At 42.4% G+C, this 26,364-nt stretch overlaps 1 protein-coding gene across 10 annotated transcripts in view; it reads left to right on the forward strand.

Moving 5' to 3' along the window:
- The window catches only part of FAM13A (family with sequence similarity 13 member A), a 184,142-nt gene that overhangs the window by 59,613 nt on the left and 98,165 nt on the right, over positions 1 to 26,364 (forward strand). For 4 of the 10 annotated variants that reach the window (XM_064711098.1, XM_064711099.1, XM_064711101.1 and 1 more), the window contains exons 1-4: positions 7,836 to 7,943; positions 10,442 to 10,631; positions 13,286 to 13,495; positions 22,195 to 22,375. In XM_064711098.1, the coding sequence (XP_064567168.1) occupies positions 7,917 to 7,943; positions 10,442 to 10,631; positions 13,286 to 13,495; positions 22,195 to 22,375 (608 nt within the window). In that variant the 5' untranslated portion in view covers positions 7,836 to 7,916. The other 6 variants (XM_064711093.1, XM_064711096.1, XM_064711097.1 and 3 more) reach the window with 6 other exon arrangements.

Below are 26,364 nucleotides of genomic sequence, written 5' to 3' on the forward strand. Positions count from 1 at the left end.
TGTTATTTACACAGACTTGTATTGTCAAGGCAACAAAATGCCAAATGTAGAGGAGTTTTATTTAGTCCCAGCCTACGCATTTCTCTCCTATTGATCATGCTTCATTTTACCCTGCAATAAGTGACATGACTTCAGTTGCCTCTCTGTCTTGGCTCTTCAGAGGCAACTTTTACTCATAGTACACCTTTTGCAATGTTCAAAGCCAATAAAAACAAAGTTTTTTGACATAAGAATCCATGCTCATAGCCATGGTCCACTGTGGGTAGGACTTCACAATATTTTGAGTTGGGAGACATGCTCAAGGTATTTCTTCCTCCCAGTTACACTTTAAAGGGGTTGAATGGCTCCAACTGTAATTTGACAGCTGGTATTTTATCTTTGAGGCCATCAAGTTAACTTGCAACAATCATGGCAAAGGTCTATGTTTTGTGGATATACTTCCCTCGTTGCAAAAAGTGCTATTACATCTGTAGTGCAGAGAGGCACTTAGAGAGTTACTGAAGAGCAAAGTATCTTGACCAACTGGCCCCAACTGCCTTGTGTTGCTTTTTCTGCCAGCCATGCTGTGGGCAGGCAGCAGTGGGGACACAGCTGCCAGCTCTTCCTGAAACAGGCAGCAAGATTACATAAACATAAAAAATTATATTTCAGGAAAAAAGAAAAGAAAAACTGGGCTGTTGTGTGTAGCTGGTTACTGAAAGATGAAGCTTTTCTGGTGTGTGATATTGAAGAGAGTTACTTTACCAAAATATGACGGCAAAAAAGCCCCCATTTATTGTCCTCCCATTTTTATTACTCTTACCTCATTTAATTCCTCAGGGAATGCTGGAAATTCTTCCCTGCTTTCTGACAGTTGCCTGGATTGACTGGAACTCTACAAACAGCAGTTTACCAAACACAGGGGGCTGTGTTGCAACATTTTCACAAAGTCAAGCCCAGATTATCTTTACAGTTGAGTTAAGCCTAAATCTTCTAAGGCTGCCTCATTGCTGTCTGTGAGCTGAGCTTACACATTGCCCCATACACAGCCAGATTCTAATGGGGTCTCAATCCATCTAAATCTGCCTTCCTGGACTGCACTAGGCACTGAGGTGTAGCCAGACACAGAGGCTGGATGGTATTGGTTTTCTAGGCCAGGAAAGAGAGACTGAAAATTGTGAGGGTTTTTGAATAGTGTAGACATCCCATTAATATTCCCAGATGTGTTTCTGAACAACAGCACAGGCTGCCATTCTCATCTTTTCCCATGGAGATCCTACATACCCGTGAGCATGCTGCAGTCCTGCCAGCTGCTGCCTGGATCTGCCTGGTTTCAAAAATATGTGTAGGTTTCACCATGCATAATTTTTAGGATAGTGCAGCTCACTGTGGGATAGAGCAGAAATTTTCTCTCTTCTTTTACATCTATCATTCTTTAACAGTTTAATTGCTAAGGTTGGCTCACAACCTGAGGTAGGGGCTGAGATGGGGAGAAAGAGGGAATAAACATTTCTTAGCTGCTTGTAAAGCTCATCATTATTATCACAGGGTTTCTGGTGAAGTCTAATTATTCTGCTGTAGGTTTGTTACAATTTCTGCTATTTCTGATCTTCCCCATGTCTTGTTGGGTTTTTATGGTTGCTGGATTTTCTGTTTGTTTGTTTTTTCACTTGGTTTTTACCAACTAAAAAAACCCAAACAAATAGAAAATCAACAAACCTGAAACTTACCAGCAGTCCATGAAATTAGTGGAATTAAGTTCAGGTTTCCTCTGCTAAAACAGGACTGAATAGAGGATGCTTGCCTAAAGTATGGCAAGCACATTTCTGGCTGGCAAAATGCTGAGATGGAAATACTTTCTACACCAAGTGACAGTCTTCTGAATGCAGCTGGGCTGAGAATTTAGAAACAAGTATTTTGGTGTGTGGGGCAGTATTGGTTTGGAGTGGGGGTTTTTTGGGGTTTGTTAGTTGGTTGGGGTTGGTTTGGGTTGGGTTTTTCCTTTTTTTGGGTGGTTTTTGTTTGTTTGTTTTGTTCTGTGTTGTGTTGTTTTGGTTTTTGTACCAGGGCAGGATTTTCTTCGAGTCTCTTTTATTGATGAGGCAGGGGTATTGATGAGGTGTGGGATTAGAAATGGTGTGGCAGCAATTACGGAGCCGAGGACATTCCCCATGCATTCCCCGCTGCCCGGCTGGCTGTGAAACCGCGGGTTACCCTCGCCCACGGTGAATTTTCCCCTTGCTCCTTGCACCCTTCTGCCACAAGATGGGGATGCAAGCCCGGGTTTAGGCCATGTGTGAACACACTTCCCTCGCAGGAATAAATCTCCATGATCCTTGCCCGCTCAGGGACCTCCTTTGGTTGCTATAATTTAGAACCTACAAACTCGCGAGATATATTAATCCTTAAATAATTTTATATTATTGAAGGATGCTGGGATCTGGAAAAAAACCTCTTTCTTATTTTTGCTGAAATTAAAACACCTCTGTGATGTAGTTTATCATAAACAATTTGAACTCCTTGCAAATCCATGTCAAATTTTAAATCATTGCAGCAACAGTAAGAGGCAAACCTCTCTCTAAAAATACCTGTGTGTCACTAAGTAGAGATTAGTGAGCTAATGATTAGTCAGGTAATGGCTGGCTATTGATTTAGACATTTAAATCAATTCTGTAAGCTGCTTTATTTTCTGTTCTCAACTTCAAGAGTCATCAAATATCTACAAATGTTCTGTCCCAAGTGGCCAAGGGAAGAAATCCAGGCTAAAATGTGGCCAGGCAAGGCCCTGCAGATCTGCAGATCTGATGTTTAGTTGGCAGTGATGGCAGCTTGGCTGAAATTATTAACAAGCTTCATCTTGTAACATTACAATGGGCAGCCCCTGAAAGGTTTCGGTAGAAAATATGATGTCGCATACATATCTCTTTTCTGTATGTTGGTGTATGAAGCCTCCCACTCATTTCAAGCTAAAGAAGTGTTCAGCATACTCAGCCCTTCACTTAGCCAGCATTTACTCAGTCTTGCACACATAAAAGGAGGAAAAAAAGAACCTGAGCCCACAAAATCCCATTTTTCTTCATCCATGTTATGAGGTGATACATCCTTTCATCACTAACTTGGGACCACTGATAGCATTTTGAATAGCTCCAATCACTCCCCCTCCCCCAACACTATTTCAAAATGTAGGTAGATACATTTTTATTGTTGACCTGCAATAAAAAGTAATTTATTTATAAATCCTCTTTTCCTATTTATCACCACTGATTCCTTGAGCAGTACTGTGATGACTCATGATTCAGAATATTTGACATTCAGAGAAGTCACTTGTAATGAGTGCCTCCAACAAATACTGCCCTTTCTAAAGAAAATTTTGTATAAAGTGGGATGTCATAAATAGCAAGATAATACTGAGCAGCAGAACAATGTCATTCAGGCTTGATAAAATTGCAAACTGTGTTTCAAGAACAACAATTTGATTTGTTTTCTTGCTTTAGAATTATAACTGTTGAATCAGATTTCTCCTTCTTCTACATCTTCCCCTGCCTTGAAGGGCAAAGGTGATGTGATGACATAAAAAATTCAGCCTGCCATTTCTGTAGGGTTTATACTGGAAGAGAGTCACACAATAAATCCCTGCCCCATCTTTCAGTAACAGAGCTATCAAAAAGGCTGGATTAAATTTTCTGTCCTCCATGTGCTGCCTAATGGAATTTGGTGTTTTTTTCATTTGGACAACACAATGAAGGGGAAACGGGATCGCTTCTAGTCCCTTTCATTTTCTGGTTGTCATGCAGAAGTGCAAGGTAGCCATGCATTTGCCCACAAAAGCAAAACCACCACCACCACCCCTATTAATACTGGTTTTAGATATTTTAAATGTTTAATTCATTTACAAGAACAACATCCTGGGGAAAGTCGTCCTCATTTTGACTCCAAAACCTTTGTACAGATGTCTTGATTGAAGTGAACTACATGCTTTTTATTGCATGCCCTTTTTTCTTTTTTTCTCTAAGAAAAGGTGTCTTTTTACTGCTGCTTTTTGGATGAGAAGTAGTTAAATTACTCAATGACAGACTAATCTCTCAGCTAGATCATAGAATATCCAGGGTTGGAAGAGACCTCAAGGATCACATAGTTCCAACATCCCTGGCATGGGCAGTGACACCTTTCACTGACCAGATTGCTCAGAGCTCCATCCAACCTGGCCTCAAACACTTGCAGGAATAGAGCATCCACAGCTTCTCTGAGCAATCTGTTTCAGCACCTCAACACCGTCACGGTAAAGAGTTTTTCCTAATATCTCATCTAAACCTGCTTTCATGTATTGGTCTGGCAATTTCCAGCTGCTTCTGGATTATTGTTTTGCTTCTTGTTCTCAGCTGCAGCTGCCAGGTCTTACTCACTAGAGTATGCCCCTTGTTTAGTTGGGCTGACCTTCCCATGACTGCCCTGAAAGGTTACAGCAAGTATACTGCAAATGGCTACCTGGGCTAGCCAGGAGGGAACAGAGTAATGGTCAAGGATGCTAGAGGTGGCAGCAATCATTTATTTCACAGCAGCCTGTTTTTATGTGGGCTTTTATGAAATGGGTGTTGAATTCTGCTGTCGCTGTGGAAATGATGAGTAATAATCAGGTTAAAACAACATATTGCATCATTCACAGAAGAGGTGTGAGGCAGTTCCTTTGAACTTCCAACACTACCTCAGCTTCAGTTCTTCCCCTCTGGGAATGTTGTTTCAACATCTGAGGTTAAATGCCTTATTTGTAAACAAGTGGAAAGGAAGAAAAATTTGTTTTCCTTTTTTGATTCATTGCATGATTAGCCTGTTCTTTGCAATACTTTTACATTTAGCAGTTATGTAGAAGTAGAGAGGTGGTGCATGGAGGGGTGCATCTCAGGTGGTGAATTTATTGTTGGCTGTCCTGAAAAGACAGGCATGTTAAAAAGCCATTGAGCTACTCTTACACAAATATAATAAATAGTTGAGGACTACAGGAAACAACTGTGTGTGACCCAAGGTAGGTGGGCATGATTATGATAAAAGCCAGCTATACACAACTTGTGGGTCTCACTGACTTTTCACCCGTCTTTCACAATGCATTTGCTCTGATTTGAGCTCTCATGGATCTAGACATATTCTATGATAAGGTGGATAAATATTCACCCAGCAGTTGTTCTGTGCATGCAGTGTTACATTCCTCAAGAGTAGAAAAGGGAAGAGACACTTGTTTGATGCACCACCTTAGCCAGAAAGCATGAAATAGCATATATATGAGGTATACAGAGGTATGCTTTTGTTGTTGGGTTTGTGTCGGATCTCAAGATCTCAGTCCTGAGATGCTGAGCCACCGAGACCCTGGGGGGGCTCGGGACTCCTGGAATGTTGCCAGAAGTGTCTGGTGGCTGGACTTTGGTCCTGCACAGGAGACGACAAGGATGAGGGCTTCACAGGGTGAATGGTGAAGGGATTAGTTAATTAGAGGGTGAGACACAGGGTTTAGGATTTATGTACAGGGGGGTTTAGAGGAGTAAGATGGAGGAATTGGGGTGTGTCCTGTCCTTCTTCTTCTTCCTCTTCTCCTCCATCTTCTTTGGCCACGGTGGCACCTTTCTATTGGTTATTACTAAGAGTACACCGAGTTATAAGAATAGATGGTATTGGGGAAAAATGATAAATATTGTACACGTAACAAAGGGTATAAAGATACGTGGCTGCCCGGGAGGGCGGAGACAGTGTGCCCATGGCTGACTGCTGAGCAGATCTCTGGTGGCTGAAAGAACATCTTTTAGATAAACAATTAATAAACATAAAACCAGAAAGAAGAACTGAAGCCTCTTCTCGTCCTTCGATACGCGGGCTGCCCCAAGGCCACCCCAGGGCCTTTCCAGGCCCCTCAAACAGCCGAGATAAACCGGACAGGTTTGGGGAATTTTCTGCTTCTCCATGATAGGCATGGCTGCTTCTGATTTTTTGTTTTCTAAAGATTTTCTGAACTTTTTGCAGGAAAAAATAGTGAAGGTTTCCTGAGTAACATGTACCCTAGTGTCAAATACCACAGTATCTTGGCTGATTTCTGTGGCACCAGAAGCACATATTGCTGTTCCCTATTCATCACACTTTTTTGAGCAGTCACCCTGAAGGGTAGCGCTTCAGGTCAGGGAGGAGAAGAAGATCGGGATATACAGAAACATGTCTCTGTGGGAAGAGTGGAAGGTACAGGAAGGAACCCATTTACTTCTAGGCTGGGGTTAAGAAAAGTTCAGGTAAATCTTTCTCTGCCCTGCACAGGGGTTGTTTGTCCTGTGTAAAATCAGGAGGGGACAAAGACAATTGTGGAAGTTTCAGTCTGGGTTTGATTCTTCTGCCACACAGAAAACAAGTATGCTGGCCTTAAGCTCTCTCAAGACTTTATCAATACAGAGAAAAGTTACCAGCCTGTCATAGCCCCAAGTGATCCAGTGGATTGACAGAAAGTGTGACTTTCTAGGCTCTCATAAACAGATGCTAAAGCTTGATTTCTGGTCTTGCTTTTTATAGAATGAGCATGTACCTGCTACCTCAACATGCATTTATGAAAGTCTTAATGCCATAGCTGCTGTTTATTGCTGTGGGTTCATGTTTGACCTCTTCACCCCCCACTGAAGTCTCCAAGGAGTTGCAGATTCTCATCATCCCCTCTCTGGATTACAGTTTGAAGCATGTAATTGGTTTTCCCGGTGAAGCTGCAATTAGGACTAAGAAGAAAAGGGCTGTGTGTGATTCATATGAAAAGTAAGTTAGAGTCTTACAGTAAAGAGGGGGATAGAGGAGGGGGGATATTACGTCAATTCACTTTGAGAGTCCTAAAGCGAAATTAAAACATCAATTCTAACTAAGTCTAACTTTTGTAAACTGACCAACTGGGAAAGTTGTAATTTCAGGTTAGAGTGGCTTAGAGAGGAAAACAGAAACTGAACATGAAAGAGATTGTTCATCTTCCTCCTCGCCTTTTCTCTACTTGGCTAGACTTCCTTTTGTCCCTGTGCCAGAATCAAGTATTTCTGAGAGGCAATTTCCAAAGACCTTCCCTCCTACCCTGATGCTCAGGCCCTGCTGAGTGATGCTTAAATCTGAGCGGATATAGAAATAAGCCCATGTGTGTTGTGCTTTTCTCCCACCAAAAAAAAAAAAAAAAAAAAAAAAGGTCAAACGCCACTGCTCCCCAGTTCTGGTTTGAAGGGTAATTTGAATTTCTAGGACAAGCACTGCTTCCGGGCGGCAGCGGCTGGGAGAAGGGCACTGCGGGAAGCACAGTTCCTCTCCCGCCGCTGCCATGCCGTGAGGCCGGCACTCCCTGCCTGCCTGGGGTGTCCTCCCCTCCACTCTTCGCTTTAAACTTTCCCTGTTTCACCAACATATCCCTAGACAGAAAACCGTAACGGGGGGCAATACTTGAGCTGCTTCACACTTGCCAGACTCGGGCCAAGTGTTGCACCGCATCCCGCTCTGTGGGCACAGAGGGGTTTGCTCGGCCCCGCTGCCCGGCTCCGTTCGCCCTTCGGGCGGGCGCGGTTGCGGTTCCCCCGCACCCCGCTAACGTTACTGGGCTCAGCGGCTCCGCGGCGACACTTCCAGCGGTTCTGCCCGAGCCCAGGCTCTCTCCCCGCCAGGTCCCGGCTGCCCGGCCCGGGGCCTCGGTGATGCCCGGGGGCCGCCCGCTGCGGCCGCGGGGCCCGCGCTCCGAGCGCCGCAACCCGGGGAAGCTCCGGGAGGCAGACTCGCCCCCGACGAGCCCTTTCGGCCGCTCCGGCGGGAGGCGGGGGCCCGGCCGCTCTCCCCCCGCGGCCCGCGGGGCGGGCCGGGCCGGCGGGCGGCACCTCGGGGCCGGGGCTCCCTCCGCCAGGCGCCCGCCGAGAGCACCGAGGGCGGGCGGCCGGGGCGGAGCGGCAGCCGGCATGGGGGCCGGGGCGCTGGCCGTACGCGTGAGTAGGGGCTGGCGGCGGCACGGGCACGACAGCGGCTGCATGGCGGCGGGATCAGCCTCCTCCTCCTCCCGCCCTCGCCGGGGTCCCTCGCGGGGCCGGGGCAAGGGAGGCCGGGCCGGGCCCGCTGCCTTCTCCTCGTCCCGAGCGCTCTCCATCTGTTCTCTCCTCCTCTCTTCTTCTTTCTTTCTGCTTCTCCCCGCTCGGCAGCTGCCGCTCGTTTGGGAAAGGCAAAGATTCGTAAAAGGCGATTCCAGGCGCTTTTCTTTTAGTTCCCCCTCCTCCCTTCCCTCTTTTTTTTCTTTAACCCAGAGAACAACTGCGCTGCCGCGTTCCCTGCGTTAAAGTTGTTGGATGAGCTGCTGTAAAAGTGCGTCCCCGTGGCATATAAATAGCTTTTTTCCAAGTGTCTGGGCGGAACTTTTTGGCGGCATCGTGCAGGGATGATTAAGTTGCTTTCCCAGTCTCGGAAATCAGCAACAGTGGCATTAGTACTTGGACGCGTTTTCTGTGGGTAAAGTCAGATCTTCCATCTATAAGGCAGCATAACACTGAACTCTTTGTTTCAGAGCTGTTTGGAGGGGATGGCTTTGTTTTGATTTTGGTTAGATGTGTATTTTGGATAACCACATAGTCTTTTTGTTCTTAGTTAGCACAGCCTCTTCAGATCCTGAAGCAAGCTCAAAAATTTTCTCTTGTTACTATGGACATGGCAAATGTCTGTCGGTTCTCATGTGTGTTTAAATAGTGAGTTTCCCCAAGTAAATCCAACTCAGTGACTCAGGTTCTCAAATGTTGAAACAGGCTGGAAACCTGTAACTGAGCAACATTGTGAGGCTAATTGAAGGCCTTAATTGGAAAAGCTCCCTAAGCATCACAGCTGTTCAGAAACTGCTCAAAGGATTTTTGCTGTCCTCTGTATTTAACCTAGTCTATGTGATTTTTACCTTGGCATGTCTCTGCCTGGAATAAATATTGTTTATTATTCATTTAATCCTGAACGGGAACATGTCTTTTTAAAAGAGATGTGGTATTTTAATGTTAGTCAAATTTTAGTTCAAACACTGGTGCATCTGCTGTTCCTTTTAAATATTTATAAAGTGGTTACAATAATGCAATATTGTGGTTCTGTTTCACAAATAGTAAAACATACTTGTGATGTTTATATAAGCAACATCTTTCATAAATATCACACGAGTGTTGTGTAGGACCAGGGACTGCAGAGCACACATATGGCTCAAATAACTGTTTAATGGGAAAAGCACAGCCAAGTGAGTGAACTGCCAGATCATTTTATATCTGAAAGGACAGTCATGCTTAATAGCAACATAGCAGATGTTCATGCTGCTTACAGACTACAGTAAAAATATTTGGTCTCAAGTGAAGAGATTTTAAAGGCCTGCATAAAATAAAATAAAATAGGTATGCTGTGATAAAATCTGTCTTAACACAGTGAAGTGTCAAGACTTGGGCAAGAATCTGAGCACTTTTTTATGTTACTGTACAGTATTCTCCATGTGTACAGCTTCTACTACCAGCTTGTTAATGAAACACAGTAGGAATAAGTTTATTTTTGAGTACCATGCCAGAGGTGGGCTTCCTAAAGAGATTGAGCTTTGTGGTATCAGTGGCTCCCAGTTCCTGCAATGTGATTGCAACGTGGTGGGTGATGCTGCTAGTCTGCCTTGAACTGTCTTCCCAAATGGGCAATCCTGTAGCCTGATTAAGATTTCTGCCTATTATCAATCCTATAAATTAATAATGTATTGTTTAGTTCCCCTGGGTTTTATTAACTGTCCATGGATTCTTTGTCCCTGCAACTGAAAACTTGTGAGAATGTTGTGCCTCCAGAAGATCCTATGGGATTAAGGGTTTATTGTGCAGTGGGTTTTCCACCCCCCTTGTTATGTGTGATTAGATTACATAGTCCCTTTCTAACCTTAAAACCTCAGTAATTAAATTTCAGACTTAGCAGATACTAAACATAACAGAACATCTTTCATAAGGATCCATCTCACCTGAGAGTGGCCAGAATAAATCCCCAGGAAACAATATTTGGAAGAAGAGTGTAGTGGACCTTCTCCAGAGCACTGCCCTGACAGGCATCCTGGAGCCAAGCTGAGCCCCTGGTGGTGTATTGGGATTGTTCGTGCTTGTCCAGTTACTTTTGTAACCCATGTGGGTTTCATGAGTTAACAACAGCAATCTCCTGCTTGCTCACTCCCAGTTCCTTGCTATTCTAGTAACAAGCTTGTCTGCAAGTCTTTCTCCCTTACCTACAGACTGCCTGCATTCTTGTTCCTCTTCTCGTGTTTTCTCTGTTAATTTTTACTTTCCTACTTCGCTGAGGTTTTTTCCTGTGGATTAAAACAAAGTGGGGCCAAACCCTTATGCTGGAGCATAAAAGCCAGTTTTGATGGATGGGCTTGTGTTGTGACCCCACAACCTTCTGCAACAAATGTGACTTATGCCCTTTTTTTCCTCTTTGCTCCTTTAAGCAAAGCAAATCGGCCGTGAGATTGAAGGAGGACATGAAAAAGATAGCTGGGTCTCCCCTGAACAAGCAGAGGAACACAACCTGTCCAAAGGTGTTTGGTGTGAGTCTTCTGGAGCTCCAGCAGCAGGGCCTGAGCAAAAATGGAATCCCAATAGTTGTGTGGAATATAGTGGAGTACCTCACCCAGCATGGTAAGATCAGTAGAGTCACATCTCCTTAGCATAGCAGCACTCTTTATGTAGGACTCTTCAAAGGAAAGAATGTGGGTTTTTTTGTGGCATGAACCACAGGCAAAGAATGTATGTGGTTTGCTGCTTTTTTAAATTTCTGCCTTGATGCTGAACTTACTTTTTAATGTTTATAAAGGTGAACTACAGTGTTACGTAGCAGCACACTCATAAACAAGCTGTTCAGTTTGTAAATGGAATGTATTCCATTTGTGAAGGCTTGTGGCATCTTCCAGTTGCAAAACATTTGTCTTTAACACTTTAACACTTTTTCTGTATAGAGATAGACACAGGCACGCATACACATACACACACATCCCATCAGAGAATATTATTGGAAAGGAATACCAGTTCTTACAGATGAATTCCAGTTATTATTAATCCCCTCAAGGAAGTAGCTGTTCAGTTCTTAGCTTCTCTTTGCATTCATTTAGTGGGACTTCAGTTCCTGTTGTTGAAATACGTCTCCTTGTAGAAACCTAGAGCACCACTGGTGCACAGATGTCTTGTATGGCATTTGGTCAGCAATGGAAAAGATTTTGTAATGGTAATGGCATCTTCTAAGGAGCTGCATCTCGTTTTACCCTAAGGTTTTCTTTTAGCTATTCAATAATGATAATGCAGCTGTAGAGGCTTTGATTCTATGACTGTATCTTGGTAGATCCTCAGAAGCTCATAGATGCAAACATGGCTTGAAAATTAGCTTGGATTAAGGTACAGTGCTAATTTAAAACATGATCCTACCTTTACACAGCAGCCTCTTCCTTGATGCACTTCAACCTGCATAAAAGTGGCCTGCTAGGATGCTGGAAGGGAAAGAATGGAAAAAGCTTTCCATCATTTAGGGTTTAATCAAAACCAGAAGCTGACAGACACTCTTGACTGCAAGTTGTGGGCTGTGCTCTGTGTTCTATAAAAAGATTGGAATCCCACACGACCGTGTCCCAAATATGGACTAAACAAGCCAAGTTTTCTACTCTGAAGCAAGATTAGCTGGGCTTCTGAATGCCAAGTTGATTATCTGGCCCCAATAAAGATAAAGACTATTCTTCTTCTCAAAAATGCAAGCAAGATCTCAAAGATACCCTCTCATATGGAAAACTGTTGAAATGGGTGTCCTGTGTCTGTCTTAGGTTTGTTTTGTGAATTAATGGCGAATTTAACTGTGAAGGCATTTTTAACAAAGGCCCAGACACCCAGGCTGAGCTGACTGTTGGGCAGCTACATCCTTAAACTAAGTTGCATTAAGCTGCCTATTTCCAAATTTATAGATGAAGCCAAATTTCCCTGTGCTGTATTTAGTAGTTTCTAATGACTGTTTTTAGGATGTTCTAGCCTATCTTTTTTTCCATAAATGAGTGAGAGAGGGGGAAGGAAGTTTAATCTATGTGTGGGCTGTGGCCTTTGCTCACCTAGTGCTGCAAAACCAAAAATCTTTATTGAGATGAGGTATTTTCTGCCCTCGAGAGGGCAGCACAGCATGTCACATGAGAGTGCATTTTGTTGTGAATGCAGGAATACAAACTCTGACAGTAGTATCTCATATTAGTCAACTAAAATGTTTTGAGTGCTTCTCCATTTTTTCCTCTTACTAGAGCAGTTTGTCTTCTAATCATACAAAAGAGTTTATTTTTCTCTACAAACTCTGTTGCCTCAGAATTGATTTCCTGGACTGAAAACATTCTGTCAGATTGCAGTTCCTTGATGTCTAGTCTGAACTGTTGAAAACAATACATATTCAATCCTCTTAGTGTTATGTTTCTGAGGAAGAACAAACAGGTCTATAGACACAGTATTAGAAAGGCAGAATTTTTGCAGTGGAAGTGTTCCAGAGAAAAATAATTTACAAAGGTCAGTTTTAGGGTCTTCTCAAAAGGTTTTGGATCTTAACAAATGCCCAGAAAGTGCTGTTCAGTTTAGTATGATTAGTCTGGCTTCCTCTGTTGAAGCTTCCTTTTTTCTACATCTCCTTTACTGGGTGTGGGGTGTCTGGCCTGTAGTGATTGATACCATTTCTTTTTTGTTGTGAAATCCTTTGGGCTTTGTGCAGCCCATGATACATTATTTACTTATTGAGATTTCCTACTACCATAAGGTTGCAGAACTCACTATGGAGTTACTGCTGCACTCAGCACATAGTGAGATGTTTTTGCCTCCTGATGGTCACAGGTGAGCACCTGTTACCCTGGAACATGAAGCTGGGAGTAATCCAAATGTGTGAGCATGGCAGAAAATGAAACTTGCAAAAATGAAACAACTGAAGGATTTTGTAGCGTCCTTAGTAGGGTCCTTTTCTGTTGAAATATACCAATGGAAAATTTCTGTCTCAGTTGATTTCTCATGGTGGGAGACAACTCAATGGCATTGCAGTATTGTGGGTTCTCAGAAGTGCATCCCAGGCCTCAAGATCTTATAATTAGTATTTGTTATTTATCATAATCTAACTACCTGACTAGAGGGGGTGTTTGGGGACAGAGTGGTATTTTTTTTTTATATTGTAGTGTATTAATTGCCCTCATTTGTATTACTACATGTGTGTTATTCAAACTGGAATATCTGTTTCATCATGTCACTGGGATGTGGTGGTTCAGCTCAATTATATAATTATATAATTACAGGTATGACACAGGAGGGTCTCTTCAGAGTGAATGGCAGCATGAAGATGGTGGAGCAGCTGCGTCTGCAGTACGAGCGTGGGGAGGAGGTGGAACTCGTTAAAGATGGTGATGTGTACTCAGCAGCCAGTCTACTGAAACTGTTTCTGAGGGAGTTGCCAGATGGAATTATCACGTCTGCCTTACATCCCAGGTTCATTCAGCTTTACCAGGGTAAGTGAGAGGTAAAGTCTTCATCCTTCAATGCACTTTCTTTCTGGATATCTGGTTTCTTAGTTTATTTACTTTGTTCCTCATTTCCTTTGGCTTCAGCTCTTATCTGCTCCCAAATGTGCAATTCTGTTACAAGAGGCAGAAAAATGTTTCTCATGTATTTGGTAAAGTCTGGACTATTTATGATTTTCTAATCCAGTTATTTCTGTTGAATAAAAGGTGAAATGATCAGTTGGTTTTTTCCAGGTATGCTTGTAGAAAATAATTGCAGTCTCTTTAGGACATAAATTTACTTCTGTTTGCTAGGGTGGTTTCTGGCAGTTTCATAGTAATGGACACTGAGAAGTGAGAACTTCATGTGCTTGTCAGATTGGGCTAAAAGCATACAGTGCCAAAGTTCCTGCTTCTCACTAAGTAATGTGATTGTCCATCAAAAAAAAGAACCACTTTGCAAGTAACAGCAGACCTTATGTTCTATTCCCTGTCATAGCACACAACCTGGAAGATTTCTTTTTTTCTTTTATTTACACCTCCTCATCCACTTCAAGTGGTGGATCAGCCATAGGAAAGACCACCACTTCTGCTGTGGGAAGTTGAGAAATAATTTAAAAGAGAGTTATGCAAGTTTCAATCTAATTCATCTGTATCTGACACTCTCTGGTGGTGGTAGGTGGAATAAGTGGTGGTTGGCCCTGCTCCCTGACCATGTGGGTCGCTGACAGTTCATCTCTCTTGCTGCAGGCAGTCAACACTTCTGTATGTTTTCCTAAGAAGCTGCAAGGTGAGTGGGTAAAGCTACTGGAGAATGCGGAGGAGTAACATGCTCTCTGACATGCATCCCTTGTGGACGAGGGTGTAAAGTTCTCACACACTTGTCTTGAGGTCTCACTTCCACTTTTCTTGCCTTCCATGAAGAGGAGGTTTAGCCATTTCCAAGAGGAGTGAGAATAGTACCATGTGTTTTCTTTCTTCCTTTTGTTTTGTGAGCTATAGAAAGTGTTGATGGTGCACTGGAGAAGAGCTTTGTGCTCTACCTTCAGTGCATACATTTCAGCTGTAGGCTGTATATGGACTGTAAAATACCTTCCCTATTTAATAAAGCTATCTGGGGCACAAGGATAGGGCTCAGGAAGTGTTGTGTAGGAAGGTGCTGTTGTTTTAAAAAGTCCCTTTTTTTCAGGTCATTGCTGTGCTTTCTTTGGGGACTTGTAGATTTCACTAGGTCTGACTCATGAGCTGTATTTATGTTCTTTCTCATAAATCACAGCTTAAGTGTAAATTAATAATAAATAAGTCACGCCTTTGCTGTTCCATATCTCTGCCTCCACAAAGGTCATATTGGTGTATTGTACCAGGAACTGCTGGTGTCTTTTGTGGGCTGTTTGTGGTATTTGTGGAAGGGTTAATTTGTTCTGTCTCCTACAGGAAGGGCAAAATCCCCCCCAGTACTTTCTAGGGAAATGAGATGGATATCATTACTTAACAGATTTACTCACCAAACTTTCTTGTTTCCAAATAAAGTTACTGGTGTAACCTATGAACCCAGGTCTGCAAAAATCCCTCCAACTGTGACGTCTCTTCATAGCTAAGTTTGCCTGTATTTCACAATAAGATCAAGCTAGTGCCATTAAAATTTTGATTAGGGAGCAAAACGTTTTACTTGGAAAATGCCAGTTGGCTGTTGTGGCAAGGGGAAGGCTTTTGTAAAGTTTGGAGAAAACTTGAAGGGTTTTTCACACCCCAGAAAATACAGCATAAATGAGTAGTTATGAAAGGCGCTGATGATTTTCATCGTGTTCAGATAAGCTTAAGTAGTAGGTGGGCATTTGCTTGCAGTTAAATGATCAACCAACTGTGCGGGATTGCAGGAGTTATCTGTTCACTTATCAAAGTATGTGCAAGGGTATTGCTTGCAAAATGGTACCAGGACAGTGCATGCCTGGGTGTTCGTTTTGTAAACTGTGAAGAGAGTAGGTCAAACTGCTTCTGAGTCAACAGGTTATTAAAAAATAACTTTGAATCTGGAGCCACTTTGCAACATGTCTACAGTGAAGGCAAATACAAGCTCTGTCAAAACCTCTGTATTCCCTGCTGTTGAAGTTTTGCGTGGGAAATGTTTTTTTAGTATTATATTATATTTCTTTTGGTGCATTTTTAGGGATTGTTATCAGCATTTTTTAAGCCAGCTGAGATCTTGGCCTAAGAAGAATACATAATTACTTTACTTACTATAAAAATGGTTAGAGAGTGATTCCTCTAGTTAAAAATAACTGAACTGAAAATTACAAATTTTACCTGTAGCTGTAACCCTTTTCAATTTCAGCTATCAAATTAGTTGCCAAATCAAAGAGAAATAATCTGCCCTATTATGAAAGAGAGAAGCTGTCCTGTTAGTGTTCAGGAAGTCCATGCAGCTGGTTTGGCATTGCTGTCTGCAGCCTGTGCAGTGTTGTGTGAAACAGAGCTCTGCATGCTGCCCTCAAATCCTACAGTACTTTTGTTTAAATTAATATTCAGCGTAATGCCAAGACTATGCAGTTCCATAAAACATCATGCAGTGTATTGTGGTGTGTCCTGGCATTCTGTCTGTGTCCTTGGAGAAGGACAGTGGCAGTGGGAGATGGGCAGGGCTGTGGATGTGTGTTGCAAGCACAGGCCAGGGACACACTGATAGTGACCTTGGTGTGGGCTGGTCTCCTCACAGTGCCTGACAAATAAAGACTGCTCCTTACGGGGAGTTCTGGGGTGAAAAATGTCCATCACAGTCACTTTTGTGGCTGAGGCTTCTCTGCAGAGCAGAACTGTGTGAAATGGGCTGTACTTTGACAAACCTCCACCAGAAATTAGCAGCTCCCTTACAGCAATCCCTGCCTGAGCTTGTTTATTCCCTCTGGCTTTTCATTCCTTATCTTCTGTATCGTGATCGCTGACTCTTAAGACATCCATTCATAGCAGGAACTGTACGCCCAGCTCTTACCCCTGTCACAGGTCACTTGCTTCCATCAAGGCAAAGTGCTACTGTACTCTGCATTCTTTCTTCTTCTTGTTGTTTCATTTCCTCCTCCAGTGGAGGTGCAGTGAAATACCGACTCTGTCTTCCTTTCTTACTCAGTCTAATTAAGTTTAATGCTATTTCATCACTCTGGCTTCTTGACAGAAGTGATGAAATAGCTGAAATAGATGAAATATTGTTTATCCTATAGAATTTATATTTTTTCGGTGGGCAGGAGCAAGATGTGAGCTCTATTTCATATAGTTCCTTCTGCTCACGGCCTGTGATGACTGGTGTGGTTTTGTCTGGTGCCTGTGAACAGCCTTGCCTGTTTCAGGGAGAGGGATGGAAGAAGCAGTTCCCTTCTGGATCAGCAGGTCAGTTTACAGAACACTTAGTAGCCAGCAGCTGTTTGAGTTACATGGACAAGCAGAACAAAAAATACAGCTTGTGTTGGGGGATTTTAGAGGTCAAATTTCAATCTGAACAATGACATTGAAAATGAATAGATGAGTGCTGACCTTTTAACCATTGTTATAGATGGGTCATGAGATGGTTGGCTCTCACAGTTAAGGGATGAATATTAAGTGTATGTTATGAGAAGTTTTATTGCTGTTGTTGTGATTTTTTGTTTGGATGTTCTCTGTTCTCCCTGTAATCCCCTTTCCCTTCTCCCTTGTGTTGTTCCCACTGGTAGTTGAGACATGTGAAGGGAGGGTAGGTACCTGTGTCCCTTGGCATGACAACACCTGACCCCAATCAGGCTGCAAGAAAGCAATCTCTACCAGTGGACAGTGAAGAAGAGTTGATTTGCAGACTTTGGAAGGGGCTAGGGTTACCTTTTGCAAACCCAAGGGTATAAAAGGTGGAGCAGCTGTTTTGTGGGTGACACATGGGAGCTCAGTCCCGGCAGTGGGACTCCCAGTAATTTTTCTTTATTCAGTCCCTTGTTGTATTTTGTTAAGGTTTAATAAACCTTTGAAATTTTTAAAAGTGGGCATCATTTCCAGTACCATGGTAACTGCAGCCGTGCATGAAATCTGATTCATTAGATATCTTGAGGCCCTTGTGACATGATTTTAACCTTTTCCTTTGGCTTTTATGGCCATTTTATTGTTATCAGAGCTGTTTCAAACCCAGAGAAATAACTTCTGTTTTCCATATGACGGTGACGTTCATTATGCAGTAAAAACTCTTGGAACTGGATTTTTATGCAGATGACACTCACCAGAGTTGCAAAAGAAGTGTGCTTTTCCTCCAGGATGTTGGAATGAAGGATAAATACAGTGCTGCAAAGTGCCATAATGATAGAGAGTGAGGTGTCTCAAGCTGGATTGTGATGACAGCCTTCTTATGAGCAGGGCTTAACAACATTTCTGCTCCTGAAGGCAACAAGACGTGATTTTTTTTCCCTCTGGGGCAGGATCATGTCTGAAGGCTGGTGTCTGAAGCAGATTGTTTCTTGGCAGAGAGAGGCTGGAGTCCCACTTCCCATAGATTGCAGAGGTGGAAAGAAATGCTTTCATTCCTCCCTCAGCCCAGTGGGTGCCATGGTACTGCAATGCACAACCTGCTGCCCCTGTGCCAAAGCTCAGCTTCCCAGGGCACATTGAGAACTGCTGACAGATGCAAGCTTTTCTGTCTGCCCTCCACTCTGCTGGCATGCAAGGCAGCTGGGAGCTATGCAGTGGTAGCATGACACTGAGCAGTTGCCTTTCCTCCTCACCTCACAGCACAGATAATTGGCTAGGGCACTGTGCTTCCAAACTGGAGTTGTTTGGGGTCAGACCATTTGAGACTTGAGCAAAACAATTATGCACACCTGTTTGCATGGATTCCATATATTTAGTAAAGTTCAGGCAGCATGAAGGAGTAACATGAACAGTGATGAATTGGGGAACTAAGTTGTGTATCTAGTATGTCAGAGACACTCAATATGTTCAGAAATAGCATGAACTATTGGAAAATACCTCCCTCTTGTTGCGAGCTGTGGGTGTATGCTGAAATGAAATGAGACTGAAAACACCCTCACAAATGTGTCTGTACCTCCTACACTGTTGAGACTCCTGTTTCTAGTTAATTAACATTTTTGGAGATACTGCCTGTCCTTTTCACTTCTCTCCTTGACTCATTCCTCAGTAATGAGTCCCTAGTTCAGCTTTGAGGTGCCAGCTGCCCCTGCTGGCTTCCTTGATCCTCTCTGTGTTTTGTGTCCTCAGGCTGCTGAGCCTAGACATGGCCTGAGGCTGCTGGTTTTGTTCCATTCCTCAGCCCTATCCACTCCTTCATTCTTGGTTTCAAGCCCTTGCTGACTGCGCATCTAGCCAGGCTTCTCTTGCAAGCCTTGGCTGAGATGCTGTCTGTTGCACATGGCTTTTGGAAGGCTCCCAAAATAAAAAATGGAATGAGTTTGTCTGCCCTTGAGAGCACCTTCCTCTTAGCCTCCATTCTTATTTTCCTCCTTTTCCCCTAGGCAAATTAACTGGATATGCTGTGCTTGAAAATCATGAGTAGCATAAACCATTCTGGTGCTCTGATGTTTTTCTGATAGTCACTACCAGTTCAATAAACCTTAGTGACTGACTTTGAAACAAACTGAAAAGGAGGATGAATGCTCCAAAGAATGGGTTGTTGTTATGACTCGACTCATGTTTTTGCTCTCTAGTAAGTTGAAAAGCTGTAATATTTGAAGAAATACATTAATTGATAGCAGTAGTAGACTTGTCCTGAAAACTGTACAAAGTGCATGGGATACTGTGTTTGCATGGCACTGTCGAGATTCACCATGAATTATTAAAGCAATTTTTAAAAATAAAGCGGAAATCCATGAAATGTCATCAGCAGAAGAATCAACAAATTAATTCTGATTTTTGGATTCTTTTGGAAGAAAAACTTGATTTCTTCCCTTGTCTTTTTACTGGAGAAGGAGGACAGAGAGCATAGCCCTATTTTCTTTCTTAGATTTCACAAAGAGAAGGAACTTGATGGCTCAGTAAATGGGGTTTGCTGCCTCGTGTTACTCAGTGTCCCTATGTCCTTCAATTAGGGTAATTTCTCATCATCTTGTGATGTGGTATCTGTGTCTGTTCTTGAAAGTACAGAAATGAACAAAGGTTGGCTGTGCCCAGCAATAATATTTTTGATGTTGATTCATACCCCAAAAACATCATGGTTAATGAGCAGGGACATCCTACCCAGAAAATACCACTAAGGCCACGGGCCCAATAGCTTTGTTTGTTGTCAGAGTGCAAACCTGTGCTCGGAATGTTTTGTGGTGGTTATTAGCATCTTCCTGGTTTGGAAGGGATGGAAATTCCTTCAGTAAATGAAAAAGTACCCATCAGTCTAAAGTCCCAGTGGGAGACTCAGAGAGGCAATTAGTTATCAAGGGCATTCCCTGATTAGATGACAGGGTGATGGTGATGGAAGGGGTGCATTTTTTCTGGGAGATGGCTTTGGCTTTCCTTATCATAACTGCAAGCAATTTGTAGTAGAAAACACTGTGCTTTGTTATCTAAAGAAAAGTATGTTAGGAGTATGTTTTGGCTACATGGAAAATTAGTTGTGTTTTGTTTTCTTTTAAGATTCATAAAAAGATAATTAGTAATCAAGTCATAGACTGTACAGTCCACTTTGATAAGTGCAAGTACAAATGCACTGAAATTCCTTTTTGTTATTCCATTTAATACAGCCTTCAGAAGCCTCCTGAATTTTCTGCAATAATAGATCAGATTTCTTGCTGTTGCCAAGCTGATTAATAGCAGCAAAGTCATGATGGTTTTTTCCTCTCTGTAAGGGTAAAAAAGCAAGCAAATAAGATTTTTTTTTCTCATCTGCTTCATGCATATTTGATATTTGACTTTTCTGAAGGAGCTAATTTCTTATCTGTAGAAGAAAAGGCTGTATTTAATCAGCTGATTAAAAGGTTTGGTCCTGTAATTTGACTGGCATTTGGTCTGCTGTGATGAAAGAATTCATACTAAGTTTGTGCTACAAAAACAGACACATAAAAGTGAATTCACCGTGCATATAAAACATAAAAAGACTTTCTTGCAATGTATTAGGCATGCCAGGAAAAGCAGGAATCCTAAGCTTGGAAGCAGATGAAGTCCCTTGAGTTTCAGCTGTATGAAGTGGCAAATAAGTACATAAAAAGCCTCATTTGTTTGCCATTTATTTGCAGGATAAATCCTGTTTATTAGCCACAAAAAATGTCTGATTGTAAAACAGAAATAATATTGCAGCTAACCACTTTTCAAAGCACTCTACTCCTGAAACACTGTTCAGCCCAGCCCTGGAATAATTCTGGGAAATGAAAGGTAAAAACAAAGACAAGACTTCTGAAGTGTTTATACATACATTAAACGGTGTTCAAAGACTTTTGTTTTCCCTCCTTTCTTTCTCTCTAAAAAACGTGAAACAAATGTAAATTGTTATTTTTTTCTTCTGCAACACCAGCCATGGGATGTTTTCCTGCCAGTCTTCTCTGCATGCTGGTAGCAGGGCATGCAGCAGAGCAGCACCAGCAGCCCATAAGGCTGATAAATAAGGAAAAAAAGTACTAGAAATGCACAGATGGCCTCATGCTAATGGACACTGCTTGTAATTAGGTGGGTGTGGAAAACCTTCAGGGCATGAGGTTTTCTGTCTGAAAATGATGATGCAGAGTCCTTGGGGTTTTCGTGCATATGGGAAAGTTTCAGTTACATTTTGCTTTCGTGGACAGTAGAAACTAATATTTGCAAAGACTAACACATCCTGTTTTGGTGTAAAGGGAAAGCAATACTGACTTGTTTTCAAAACTTTGCTTCTACTGACATGTAAATCCAAGATTTTGGGGGGTACAAATCACTCTTTGGAAGGTGTTTTTGGGACGGAGGAGGGGAGCAAATAATATTGCACATGAATTCAATTCCAGCAGTAGGACACAGTTAAGCAGAAGCTGTGTGTGAGGCCAAGCTTGTGTTCACCACCCAGGTCTGTATAAACACAGCGTCTGTGAAGTACATGCAATTTTTACTTAAATACTTGGATGTGACTCAGTTCAATATGGAAAGCTTTTATCCGTACCTAAATTCTAGAAGACTGTACAGTATAGCAAGGCTGCTTTCTAACATGAGGCCACATTTTGACTGGTTTTGGAGTGTGGCAGTGCCCAGAACAGTCTGTTTCCCATAAGGAAGACTCCTTCCTGATTATGCAGCAGAGTTGTCACCCACAGAAAGTATTGTAGTGCTGTTATAACACTGCATTTCAGGAGACCCTTTGTTTTACCATTCCTGCTTTCTTAGTTTTGAATGTTTTCATGGGTAGGGAAACTAATAGTTTGAGAAGGGCTTGGGAAGTAGGGATGACATCCAGAAAGAGCATGAATGTGAACGTCTGGTAGAGAGGGAGTTAAAGCAGATTTAGCTGTGCCAGGTGGGGATAAACATGCCTTAAAGCTCTTAGCTGACTGTTAGTAACTACTCAATCTGTTCAGGGGAAAGGTTATGGCATAAAGGTAAGAGTGAAATGGCGCCCTTGGTGGCCAGGATGAGCCTCAGGACAAACATGCACATTCCCTGAGGAAAACTGAGGAGTTGTGTGTCTCTGAGCAGAAGCAGAAGTGAATTTTAGCTTCTGCTGCTTGCTCACCCATGTAATTAAGTTGGCAGCAATGAAGAAAACCATATACATATGTTTTTTCTTCTCTTCTTTTTCCTAGACTCTAGAAACGACATGCAGAAGGAAAGTTACTTGAAAGAACTCCTTAAAGAACTGCCTGATGCTCATTACTCCTTGCTGAAGTACCTGTGCCAGTTCCTGATAAAGGTTGCTGAACATCACGTAGAGAACAGGATGAATCTTGGCAATCTTGCCACTGTATTTGGACCAAACTGCTTTCAGTAAGTTGGGCTTTTTACTATACCCTGTTTGCTGGCAGGTGGCCAGAAATGTAGATGTCAGGAATCTACTTTGTCAGGGTGATCAGATGGAAGCAGTGACAGGGGCTCTGTGTTCAACTTGAGTGCTAAAGCTGTTTTTGCTCCAAATGGAAGTGGAGTTGCTCTCCCATTTCCTCTTGCTGTTTGCTGAACTGTTCATGAGTTTTGTATTGCTGCTTTGGTAGCGGAGCAGAAGTGTAACAGTGAAAGGCCTTCAGACTGTCAGTGCAAAGAGGGATGTGTGCTCATGCAGGTTTCTTCCTTTGCTATCAATTAATGTGAGTCCTTCTCTCCAGAAGGCTTTGACAAAGGATCCTTGGTGGGAAAGGACTCCAATGCAGCACACAGGTGCTATATAATTTCTAGAGATGGATACTGCATGCTATCTGCATGTTTGCCTTATGATCTGGTGTCTGCCCTCAGATGCTGGTGATTCTGGTCTCTCTGTCCTTCTAGTGTATTTAGAAACTGCTCTGGAGCTTGTGGGATTCCACAGGTCTCTTAAAACTCCTGACTGGGGTCAGTAGCTTTACTAGGTTCTTTCACTGGGTGCAGTTCCTGGGGGCTTGTGCTGAAGACGTGTTTAACGTGCTGGTGGAGCTTGCAGCAGTAGCCAGAAGAGTTATTTCCAGGTGCAAGAACAATCCTGAGTGAGAAGGTTTCTGTTGAGTCACTGCAGTGATGCAGTGCAGCATTAGCACCTTCTCCTCTGCAATGAGCCCACTGGCTGGCATCCAAGGTCTTTGACATGGGAGACACCTAAGCAGTTTAGTTCAGTCATCAGTCTTGAAAGGTGTGTGATACCACCAAGAACAGACAAGTGAGTTCCTTGTATCAATGTTGCAGTTATATTGATTTTTATTAAAATATTGCTCTGGACTAATACTGAGTTGTCTAGTAAAAGTTAGTCTCATGAAGCAATTAATTTAATCTTTCCCCCTGAGTTTCCTCTTGGAAAGACATAGATTTCTTTAAAGAGAGAAAACAGAAATTAGGTTCCTGTAATATGTTGAGATGGTTCCTTGTACCTAGGCTAGATGTTGCCTGCTGTCTTTTTAAGGAACATATCTTTTTCCATTGATTAGGGAGAGAACATGGAGGAATGAGACACTTAAACTAAAGCTTGTCCTAGTGACTACATGGCTGCCTTATCCTAAGATGTTGCTAGTGGATGATGAAGGTGAATTTCAGGATTAAAGTATTTGCTGTGTTAGTACAAAAAGATAAAGTATATTTTAAAAATAATTGTTTTGCTCTCTAAAACAAAAAATGCTCAAAAGATAGTAATATGCATGGGAATGCGCGAATATGAGAATTATTATAAGCACAATACTGTGAATTTCTGACAAGGAAAAGCAAAACAATTTTTTAAACTTGCATTCGTATGGGTGGTTTGGGAATTGCTGTCTAAATGTATTAGCGGAGTTCAGAACAAACAAATTAGAAGAATTTGAGTTCAATGGCTAAATCTCTATGACTCAAGCTCCCAAGTGGGTATTAGAATAATTTTTAGTTTACTCATCACTTCTTTCAGGAGAGTTTAAGAATTAGCTGTGCATATTTTTTGGTGTAGAATGCAGAGAATTGCAGTTTAAATTTGCAACTGGTATTCCTAATATTAAACCAAGGACTATGTGTTAAAAGCTCTACAGTTGTTGCCACAACTGATCTCTGCTCCTAAGACAGCATGGAAAAGATAGAAGCGTTTTTGTAAGGTACAGAGATGGATACACCTCATTCCATTGCAGAAGACTGAGGAAGGCAGAGATCACTGGAGGTAAAATACCAAAGACTCATGAGTCTGGATGAGAGTGTTACCAGCCCAGCAGATGTGATACCTTGAAATAAATGCTCATGTGGCAAAAGGGGCATTGAAAGCAAGGCTTCACATTTACCAAATGGCTAATGAGTTTTTAAAAGACCCAAATAGGTTAGAATTAGGCATGTAGATTTTTATTTAAACTAAGTTTCACCATCTTGTGTTTCAGCTCTGTGTTTTATCAGATCTTGATCTTTTCAGGGCAGTTCACTCTTGTGGTCCAGACACAAAGATTGTGAGGAACAGTTCAAATACCCTTTTCTCCTGCGTTAATGGATGCAGTCTTCTATTGCTGGAACTGTGACTATCAAGATTTGATAGGTAGAGGAAAACTTGCAGCACTGTTTTTAGGTGTTGGGCTTAACCAGTTGGTTGGCCAAGCATCCAGAAGGAGATCCTCAGAGCACATTTCAGAGCTACTCAGTAAGGCTGCCTGAAGCCTGCTTGGCAAGGGCTGTCTCTCTCTGCTGGCTGCAGGCAGTCTCTGGAGAAGCTGCAGAAATGAAATATTGGCAGGAGGCTGAGAGATCGCTCCTCTCGCTTTGCGTTGTTTGTTCCCAGCAGTGCATGGCGGCTTTCTCCACGGCAAGGAGAGAAGGCTCAGCTTGTCAGCAATTACACTGCTGAAGCAGGGAGAACTGAGATTTTTCTGTCAGAAATTCACACTCATGTCTAAAATTAATGTCAGTTTGTGTAGTTGAGGCACAGTGTCAGAGAAGATAAAGCCCATCTGCTGATAGTGAAGGACTTCTTTTGGCAAGGTATTTTTAGTGACAATTTAGCTACTTAAGCGTAGTATCTCCTACTCCATAACTGAAGTTGTTTAACAGTTGAATAAATCATGCTTCTTGGCCACTTTCCAGATATTTAGACTTCATTTTAATTCTCTTATTCTCATTCTGTTTTTCTACATCATATCCTCTGTAATGTATCCCATCTCCTAAACCTTCAACCCTTATTGCTTTTATCTTATCCAGTACTTCCCCTGCTTCCTTACTTGCTGTTTGACAAACTGCATTGGTGTTTTTCTAAGAAAGATTATCTTGTCCTTTCTGTATTTCTAATGAATAGAAAGGAAATAAATGGCTATTTGCATTCCTTGTATTGAAGTGTGATATAAGATACAAGAACATGTAAAGGGCAAGGTCAAACAGCTCAGAAAAAGATTTGAGATTTGGTTCACTATTTTTTCCCAATTTGGTTTGTTCAGATTGTGATGGAAGGCAAAGGTCAAGTATATTGAGAAATACAGCCCTGGAGGAGCTACAACCATGAAGGAACAAAAATAGCTGTCTTTTCTGTCATTGGGCTAATCTGTGTAGAGTATTAACATTTGCAGCGTGGTTACTTTTGGAGGAAGTTTTGTCCATTGACCTGAATTTCAGCTCCTGGAGAGACATAGCCTTAGTTAAGGCCTGCTATATGGGCTCTGCTTGGCTCTAACAGCTTGTGCCGAAATGGAGAGGACCAGCTGGGTTTTCTCTCCTCCTCTCTGTTCTCCAGGAGCTGGGTGTCAGAGGAGCTGCTGCCCTTATCCTGTCCTTGGTTGGCGTGGTAGGACATGAGGTCCAACAGATGTAATCAGAGGATCCATTTGTGCCATTATTGCAACTCTCTCTCAAGCAGTCATCTCTGTGTGGGGCCTCCATCATTCAAGCCCTTGTGAACTTGGTTATGTTTCATTCCAACAGAGATTGTGTTGTGAGGGATTGCTCCATCCCCCCAAAAGTGGTTGGCAAATGCAGGTGTCTAGTTAAAATGCTGGAGTTAGATGCAGTTATTTATGTATGATGACTGGGTAATATGAAGGGTTACAAGAAAAGTATATTCTCTTTGGATATGGAGAAAATGGTAGATTGTAGGGTAGATGTAGGTATTTCAGAGATGCTGAACTTGAAATAATTAATATTTGATCTGAAGTTATGTGTGAATGTCTTACTTTGGTTTCTAGCAGCCTTGGAGCCTGCACGGATTGGGTATACAAAACTGAATTGAAAGCAGAGGGGCTGAATTAATATTTCTCAGTGAGTAATGTTGGCCTTTGGAACTTTATGTAGATGGGCTTTGTTTTCAGGCAATGCAGCCCCAATCCTGCATCAGTCTTCAAAAAAATTGCAATCTAGGATTGGGG

The sequence above is a fragment of the Zonotrichia leucophrys genome, chromosome 4, assembly GCF_028769735.1.
Source record: "Zonotrichia leucophrys gambelii isolate GWCS_2022_RI chromosome 4, RI_Zleu_2.0, whole genome shotgun sequence".
NCBI classification, from domain to species: domain Eukaryota; kingdom Metazoa; phylum Chordata; class Aves; order Passeriformes; family Passerellidae; genus Zonotrichia; species Zonotrichia leucophrys.